General features: G+C 44.1%; 1 protein-coding gene across 3 annotated transcripts in view; it reads right to left on the bottom strand.

Annotated features, from left to right (window-relative positions):
- Window positions 1-5,884: 5,884 nt before the first annotated feature.
- The window catches only part of FAM171A1 (family with sequence similarity 171 member A1), a 69,033-nt gene continuing 65,224 nt past the window's right edge, over window positions 5,885-9,693 (bottom strand). For all 3 annotated transcript variants that reach the window (XM_053409540.1, XM_053409541.1, XM_053409542.1), the window contains one exon: window positions 5,885-8,751. In XM_053409540.1, the coding sequence (XP_053265515.1) occupies window positions 7,044-8,751 (1,708 nt within the window). In that variant the 3' untranslated portion in view covers window positions 5,885-7,043. The remainder of the gene's footprint in view (window positions 8,752-9,693) is intronic.

The following is a 9,693-nucleotide window of genomic DNA, read 5'->3' as shown; positions in this document are numbered from 1 at the left end:
GGAGGGACTCGCCGGCACAAGCCTATGAAAGGCAACCAGCTTGGGCGCGCAAGGCGGCGGCGGCGGCGGCCGGAGGAGCTCCCCCTAGCTGCGGGCCTCCCCCCGTCGCTGCTCCGCCTTCGCTCGTCGCCAGACGCAGCCCGGGGAGCGAGACGCCCCCTCGCCGGGAGGCCGCCCCAGCTGACTAGGTGAAACACGGGGGAGGCGCTCCCTGCTCTCCATCCCCCGGGCTCAGGATTGCAAGGCTGGCTCGAGCGCAGTCGACTCATCCGCTCCTGAAGTTTGCTAAACCTGCACCAATTTGTAGTGTTAACGGGCACGTGCGTTTTAAGACTGCTGGCTTTGCTTATACGTTAATAAATGTTATATTCGCAATCGGCTCGGTCTTCTCATTCATCATATATATATATATGATGAATGAGAAGACAGAGCCTATACAATATACAAATTTGCGCAGGCTATATATATATCTAAAAGCCTGCACAAATTTGTATATTTTTAACGTGGAATTTTATTACGTAGATGCGTTTTAAAACTGCTGGTTGCATTTTAATAATTTTTATGGCGACTTGTTTTTAATGTGTGGGTTTACCGGGGTTAAATGAATATTCCTTATTGTTTTATGTAAATAGGTCAGAGGCACAATTAAAAAACATTCTAAAAGTGGGGAGGATGAATAATGTACATTGTTTCCTTTGAAGCTATGCATGCCTGTGTGGCAGCACCTCTTCAACTTAGCAGAGGTGTTTCCCTGTTTTCTCAAAGTGTTGGTGCTGATTTTTAAAACCCTAAACGGCCTCAGTTCCCTGTATACCTGAAGGAGTGTCTCCACCTCCATCATGCAGCCCAGACACTGAGCTCCACCTCTGAGGGCCTTCTGGTGGTTCCCTCGCTGCAAGAAGTGAAATTACAGGGAACCAGGCAGAGGGCCTTCGTGGTGGCACCCTCCCTGTGAAACGCCCTCCTTTCAGATATCAAGGAAATAAACAACTCTCTGACTTCCAGAAGACATATGAAGGCAGCCCTGTATAGGTATGTTTTAATGTTTGTTGTTGTTGTTTTTCCTGTGTTTTTGTTGGCAACCCAGTCAGATGGGCAGAGTATGAGAAATAAATTTATATTAATATTACCCATGGTTTTTATGTTGGGGAAAGTCCTGTGCAGGCACCCATTGCATGGGTGGTGGTGTCCCCAACCCTGAGCTCTGTATGGTTAACAGATGGGGCTTCATGTGGCCATCTGCATGTGTACTGGATCCACTGGATTGGGGCCAAAACATTCCATCCATTGTGTGAAATTAAACCCACATTTAAATTAAACCCTCTGTAGCCAAAGGATGCACACGTTCTTTAAATAAGCCTGTTATACTAAAAAGCAGTGTGCCCACTGTTTACGTAAGGGAGTGAGGAACCTATGGTCCTCCAGATGTTGGTGAACTTCAATTCTCATCAGCCCCAGCCAGCATGGCCGATAGGGATGGAATTTGTAGTTCCAGCAACATTTGGAAGGCCACAACCTCCCCACTGCTGGCTTACATGAATAGAAGTTTTAGAGGAAATTCACAAGGACGAGGCTGGACTAAGAAGAGCCACTAAGCAAAAGCCTATCAAATTCCAGCATCTTGTCCCCCCCCCCCCAGTGGAAAGCCACAAGCAGGAACTGAGTGCCCTGGTTCTCTCCGACTGCTGCTATTCAGCAGCTATTCAGAGGCACCTGGTCCTGGAGGTAACATAATACAGCTACTGTGACCAGCATCCATAGATAGCCAATGGATTTACCCAATCTGCTTTTAAAGCCACATAAGTTGGCCATCAACACACATTGTGGTAGCAAATTACAACATTTAACTGTGCAGTGGCTAGGCAGATGGGATGCTCCATTCTATCTCTCCCCAACCGCCCACACGATTGACTTTTTTTTTCTCCTCTAGCAGCTAGCCAGTAATCTTCCCCTGCTTCACATACCCTACTTAAGTGCACAGCTACAAAGACTATTAGGTTAGTGGGCACACGGAACAGGGCCTTCTCAGCAGTGGCCCTACAATTACGGCACTCAATTCTGCACAAAGTTAGGCAGGGTCCATTCCTTAACAAATTAAAAAGGGTGTGAAGACCTACCTTCTGACTGTTGCTTTTAATTGCTAGTCTGGTACTAATTTATGCTGACCTTAGTCATATTCTGTAACAGTTAAAATGCAATGACATGTCTGTTTTTAATCTGATTTTAAAATTATATTATGGTTTGCTTGTATGCATTATTATTATCATTAATTAAATTTGTATACTGCCCTTCGTCCGAAGATCTCATGGTGTGGTTCACAGCATAAAAATACAAAATACATAACAAAACCAAGAACAAAACAAAACAAAAAACCCAACCCAACACATGTAAAAGGCCATAGAATGGTAATCAGCCAAAGGCCTGGTTGAAGAGGAATGTTTTCACCCGGTGCCGAAATAGGTATAATGAAGGGGCAAGGTGGGCCTCCCTGGGGAGAGGATTGTGCAAACAGGGAGCCACTGCAGAAAAGGCCCTTTCTCATATTGCCATCCTCCAGATCTCTCATGGAGACAGCACATGAAGAAGGGTCTCAGATGATGGTTGCAGGGTCCAGGTAGGTTCATAAGGAGAGGCAGTCCTTGAAGTATTGCAGTACTGAGTCATTTAATTGGGCCTGGAAACTAATTGGCAGTCAGACCAAGATTGGTGTAATACGCTCAAACCATCTTGCCTCGCTGAATTTTGCACCAGCTGAGGTTTCTAAACTGTCTTCAGAGGCAGCTCCACATATAATGCATTACAGTATTCTAACCTAGAGGTTATCAGAGCATAGACAACAGAAATTAGGCTATCCCTGTCCAGATAGCGGCACAGCTGGGCTAAAGCTGAGGCTCAAGTGACAGCAATGGATCCATAAGTACCCCCAAGCTACATACCTGCTCCTTCAGAGGGAGTGTAACCCCATCAAGAGCAAGCAAACCTCCCATCCATCTGATCTTGGGAACCACCCACCAACAGTGCCTCATCTTATCTGGGCTGAGCTTTAGTTTGTTGTAAACAACATGTTTGTAAATCACCTTGGGAAGCATTTTGTTTGAAACGCGGTCTATGAATCTTTTGAAGAAATAATACGTGCTTCTCTTAGTGACTCTCTTATTGTTATCAGGTTTCTGTGTTAAAGAGATTTGATTTCTTAAATTAGGATCATTGCTTTTGTTTGGGTAGCTGTTTTATCCCCAAGAAGTGCCTCATTTGTACACACTAATTACATCCTGTTCGTTAACAGCCTTTGCTTGAAATTAAAAAACTGCCAGAAATAAGCTCACGAAAAGCACAGTGGAGCTGGTGCCGCCGTTTATTAAGCTATAACCTGGTCCTTGGTGGGTAACTGAGGGTTATTGCCGAGAGTTACTATCAAAAAGACTGCTGGCCCAATTAATTTCAAGCACTGCTCCTTGTGCCAGCATCTAGGTCAAAAAGACAACAGTGGCACTTTCAAACGGCTCTCTGGAGAAGCAGAATGCCATCGCAAGGTAGGAGAGGCAAAGTTCAGATTTGTTTAGGTGTTGTAGGCATTGCATCAATCAATCAATCAATCAATCAACCAACGATTGCATCACTTCTGTGTGATTAACAGGGGAGCTGAATTTGCCATTGAGGGTTTTCTCTACTGGGTGTGGCCTGGCTGTCTTCTGGGAGTCATCTTCATTATTGGCCTAGCCACATGCTCCATTCAACTCTTCCTGCCAGTACAGCTGACATTTCCAGGAGCTGTATTTGCCAATATGGTAATCTCTCTTTTTTTGTGGGGAGGTGAGTTTAGGAAGACAGGATTATGTCGTATTCATTCAAATACCCGCATTATTATAAAGTACCAGATCTCTGCATTAAATATATTACAAAGGAACACATTTGTCCTAGAACATTCTTCACATTTGGACTCCACCCTCTTTCTCCACTAAGCTCACACAGCAAAGAGGAATGTTAGGTTACTTCGTTTTGTTTTGAATACAATCCTGCAAGGTCCTTCAAACAGTGACCTGGCCCAAGGTCTGCCAGTGAACATGGCAGAAACTAATGCCACTCTGTGACAGCAGTGGCCCAGAGTTGCTGGTGGATAGTTGTGTTTGTTTGTTTTTTGTGTATGCCATGGTTACTACCAAAATTGTAAGCGGTCTGCAGAGTCATATGAAATTGTTTTGTGGGTGCCACATCAGGTCCCTGGGCTAGGACTTAGGTACCCCTGGTATACATCCACTAGTATAAATGTTATACTATGAAGCCTGTAGGACAGGGTGCAGAGTAAATATGCATTTCAACACTTCTTAGGGAGGACAAAACCATAAAGTGTCCCCTTTTTGCAAGATGATGGTGAGGGAGAGCGAGGAGCAGTGGCTGAGGTGTGGAGTAAGGGAGATGAGGAAAAAAGCAGGATTCTGAGAGAGTAGTTTGCCCCAAGCAAATCCCAAAGGTTCCCTGATACCACAAACAGGGGTCCTTTGCCCTACCAAGGTGTGTGTGGGGATTCTTGAATATGTTGGCTGAGGGAAGTGCCATCTAAGTTACACCAGGTACTCTGGAGAAGAGCTGGAGAAAGTTCTCCTCAGAATATCTTCTTTGTTTGATCCCCAGGATGAGAAGAGTAACTACATATCAGAGACCTTTGTTTCCTTACCTGCTAAATGTTTACATTTTATATGCTATTTCATCACATGATGTAAAAGCCACTTCTGGAAATGTAGCAGAATTTGAGGAAGTTTACTACCGCTCATTTCCATGCTGTTTCCAGAAAATTGCAGGAGTTTTGCATTGCCATTTTCACATGGTTTTTCATGATTAAAACTCAGCTGCTCATGCGATGAAATCTGAAGCGGTATGCCAATATGCAGTTCTTTCCTGATGTTTAAAATTTAGCGTGGGATTCTGGTAAATTAATCAGAAAGCCAAAGTTCTGTAACGCAATAGGTAATTGCAGTGTAAAAGGAACATTGCAAATTGGGACAGAAGCTCTTTCATTATAACCAGTAAAACGAATGTAATAAACCCCATGTATGAATGAAGCTTTAGTTTCTTTTTACAGGAATTATGTATATTATAATATGCTTGCAGCCTTCCCATAAGCATATGTTTGACCACTGTGAGAACAGGACACTAGGCTAAATTGTCCTTTGGCCTGATCCAACAGGCTCATCTTATGTTCTTATTTAATGTACTGCAATACATCCATTATGGATCTCCAATCCTGTATAGACCACCCTTGCCCTTGAAACATAGCAAGAACGTTAAAGATGTATTCTTTAATACAAGCATTCCCGAAGGTCTCAAGTAGTGTATGCATAATAGCTTTCTTAATATTTGTTGTCGACAACATTAGAACAAAATATACAAAGCAAATTGTGTAACATCTGTGAAAACCACAAGAATTATTATGTTCTTTAATGATACACTCACCTTTGCCCCACCAGTTTAGGGAGCCATTTAAAACAGATGGCAATGTTAATTTTAATTGCCTTGAGTTTTCTTTCAAAAACAACACAACAGGTATTAAAATTGCCCCCGGGGAAATGTACAGGATTTATATGGCTGTACTGCATTTGGGCTTCTGCATTAAGAGCTGTACTTTGGCCTTTGAATCACTGTCAGTGGACTTTCTGTGTTCAATTATCTCCTATGTCCACAATGTTTTCCGCAACAGTGGCAAATGGAAAGCCGGGTGTTTGGCATTGCCCCTCCCTTGCCATAGATGAACCAAGGAGGGCACTGAGATTCCATGAGAATTAAGTGATAGAATTCAAGCACAACAACCTCAGCAGCCACTTTGTAGAGTTCAAATTGCTAGTAAATAACAATGCTGCAACTAAAAGGAGGAATTTAAAAAAAATCCTAAATTTTTAAAAAGTTTATTTTTCAATTATAATTTTTGGATAACCAAGCAGCTTTATATAGAGAAAGCACAGAAGTGTTTATCTGGCACTTTTGGATAGTACATAATAACTTTTGCCCGAACTCTCTAAAACACACATTCAGTCCACTTGCTTGGTCCATAGTCCATGTTACTTCAGCCTATATACACCATATTTACAGTCATTGCAACTATCTTCTTGGCTACTTTCGGGTTTTTGCTTTTCCAAAGATGTCCTCTAGCCTATCTTTGCTAAACAGAATCCACAGTACACACCATAACTAGGGAACACACTGCGGTGAAAGGAGGAGTCCCATCAGCACAGACATTTGATGGCATGCAGTTCTTAAAAGAAAATGTAAAGCTTTAGAAAGAGAAAGAAATCTGAATATTCAAGGCGCTAGCAAAAAGAAGGGGCTGTTCATTGTTCCTGTAAAAAAGGCACTTGGGAGTGGGGGATTGGAACCAGAGGAATCGCAGCTGACTTTAAAATTCAGTTTGGCTTTTTTAAAAAAAGGCTCTTCAAAATACCAAGAGATTCTACTCAGGCTTTTGTGTAGGTAAAAATCAGTTGCTGAGCAGACTTATCGTAAGGACATAAAATGTTTAACAACTACCTTGTACATAAGTAAGAAAAGCATAGTTTACGCAAAAAAAGGTTACTAAAAAGCAGCAATGCATAGCCTTCCTTGGAGATAATGCATATCGGTAGACGTCAAGTGTCAAAAAGTCTAATGAAAGATACCCTTTCAGTAGCACTGTCATGATACAATTGAATTTAAGAAAACGCAATGAAGTTTCACATAGATCCCTTTTCGGGGAAATCTGAGGTCATAATCTGCCATACCACATGCCAAACATGTCCAAACGTCCTTGATGGCTGATGTCAAGTAAATGGAATCAAGAGTCACACTCTTAAAAGCTCTCTCGTAGGAAGCGTCCCTCACGCGGCCTCTTCAGAGCAACTATCTGAATCTGCACAGTAATTCTTTGCACGTCCTCCATTGCCCCACCCTGAGGGTTCTCCCCCCCCTTTTTCTTCCCCCTTCCACAGACAAACTGAGAACATCCGCCGAAAGACATATTTGGCAACTTTAATACTCCCCTGGGTCGGTGGGGGAAAAGATGAATGGACCGCAGCTCACTTTAGGTTGAACGCCATCAATGGCCTCTCCTCTCGCTTTTGCCAAGGACTCTTCTTATCTTCTCCTTGATCGTCGTCGTCATCGTCATCCTCGTCGTCTTCATCATCTTCAGCTTCGTTATGGACAGTCATTCCGTGCTCTGGGCTCGTTAAGGGCTCTGGTGAACTTTCCACTGTTCGTTTTAGAGTCTCCTCCTGCAGGCTGGGCAGCTGGCTGCCTGTCCTTCTGCTCCCTGCCTCCAACAGGCACCGTAGAGTACTGTCTTCCGGACTGCAAACGGCTGTACCGCATTCGCTGCCACTTTGGTCCATATCATCCAAATACACAAGCTGCGTGTAAGCTGTGCTGTCGGGAGCTTTCTGCTCCTTTTGCGGATGTACCTGAACTTGCAGGTGGGTTTGGTGCAGGGACAAATGATCTCCCCTTCCCCTCCGGGCGGATTTGGGCTCGTTCATGTCCACCCCAGAATCCAAGCTGGCGTCGTTGCTTCCGTTCCTCCCAGCTCTTTGAAGATCGATGTACGAATGTCTAACGTGGGCGTTGGAGCGTCCGTCGAGAGAAACAAACCATGCCCGAGGATGAGGTAAAGGCTTGCCTCCTCCTAACTCCATGAGAGCTTTCTCCGTAAGAAGCTGCACTTCGCTATTCATCTGCGCCAAAGAGGCGTCGTTGAGCGATGCCGGAATGGATACAGATTCAGACATTGAGACATTCTGGGTGCTCCATTCGCTTGCTCCAGCTTCTTGCAAATGTTGCTGAGATATTGCTTGGGCGGCCAGCTGCTGGGGCTGCATCTGTTGCTGCGAGTGTGGGAAGAGCTGAGAATGAGGGCTGGACAGTTCCGCCTGGAGCCTTTCTATGTCGATCTGCTGGTCGGTGGGAACAACCAGAGGCTGGCTAATATAAGGATGTTCTCCGGGAAGTTTCATATAATGGCCTGGAATAACCAGCGTAGGCAATACTTTTCTGTAAACACTGTCATTAACCTGATCAACAGAATTACAGCAGACCAGCTGACCTGGCCGAGGGAAGGAAGTGGGTCTTTCGAGGTGGTCAACAGAGCGAGACATCATACATTCACTGGGCCTGCAGTCTAACAGTTCTGTTTCGGGTGCTGAAGGGATGGGGTACAGTTGCTCCTGAAGATTGTATTTACTTCCTGTAGAAATATGGTTCATGGAGGCCTGCTCTGGCTTCTCAAATAAAGGCCGAGTCAACATTGCACTGTAACTCCTCCTGTGATCTTCCTTGTCAGGGGAGTCATACCCTTCTGATGCCTCCATAGATTTCCTGGGGTTTATAGGAAAGCTATCCACAGATTTAAGGTAGTCTTCTCGCAGAGTGTCACTAGAGGCCATGTTCTCCAGAGACATACGGCTCTGATCCTTCTCCTTATGGGAAAGCAACTCTTCTCGGGAACTAAACTCTTGCGAGGTGCTGTATGTGTGCTTGAGCATGGGAGTGCGCATATCTGCTTCTCCCCCCGAACACACTTTCTCCATGCGCACAGCTCCCATCAGCTCCTTGTGGCCGGAGGATTCTGTGTGTCCATTGCTGGCAACGGACAACCCGCCAGGAAATTCTGACTCGCGGCGCGAAAATATCAAGTTGAGGTGGGACATAGAGGTCGACTGATCCTTCTTAGCGCCACTAAGCGTTGAGGACAGCTGCAGTTTCTTATGACGTGGCTTCAGACACTTTCGCCTATCATAAAAAGAGAACAAAAATAGTTAACAAAAGACAATATCTTGTTGCAGGTGCTAAGTGAATGGTCCTATTCAGGGTTCCAACCTGACAGCTCTGTAGAGAACAGGTTTTCTTAGTGGTTGGCTCCCCGTTCATGGAATGCTCTCCCTAGAGAAGCATGCCCACCACCATCTTTATCTGTTTTTGGTTGCCAGGCAGAAACATTATTATTTACCCAGGCTTTTGGCCCTTAATTTGTATATTTGTGGCCTATTTTTGTGCTCATCTTTTTAGTAGGGCAGGTGTGGCTGGATTTGCCTGTACATTTTATTTCTATATACAGTCGTGCCTTGGAAGTCAAACAGCTTAGTTCCCAAATGTTTTGGTTCCTGAATGATGGAAAACCAGAAGTGACTGTTCTGGTTTGCAAACTATTTTTGGAAGCCAAATGCCCGATGGGGCTTCCGTGGCTTCTGATTGGCTGCAGGAGCTTCTTGCAGCCAATCAGAAGCCACACTTTGGTTTTTGAACATTTTGGAAGTTGAACAGACTTCCAGAATGGATTCCGTTCAACTTCTGAGGTACAACTGTATATATATATATATATATATATGAACATTTTTATTTTATTCTCCATTCTTTTACTTGGTTTTAATTCCTGTCCCCCCATTTAAGCTGCTGAGTCACTTTTGTGAAAAGAGACATAATGATGGTGATGGTGATGATGATAATAGAATTCCTAAATGTCTGTGCTGCTTTTTATCTTCTAAAAGTTCCGCTGGAATACATCAACTACTTATATTTTCATTAATTTCACATGTTAAAAGAAAAAGAAAAGATGATTATTTTTAATATGTGACCCTCCAGTGAGCTTGTTTAGGTTCACTGGGCTGCATCCAAAACTGTCCTTCTGGATGTGGAAGCCATCCATCCTCTGCTCTCAGAGGGACAGCAGTCTGT

Source organism: Podarcis raffonei, chromosome 12 (assembly GCF_027172205.1).
Source record: "Podarcis raffonei isolate rPodRaf1 chromosome 12, rPodRaf1.pri, whole genome shotgun sequence".
Classification (NCBI taxonomy): Eukaryota; Metazoa; Chordata; class Lepidosauria; order Squamata; family Lacertidae; genus Podarcis; species Podarcis raffonei.
The sequence above is the reverse complement of the archived record's forward strand: the minus strand, read 5'-3'. Positions and strand labels throughout refer to the sequence as shown.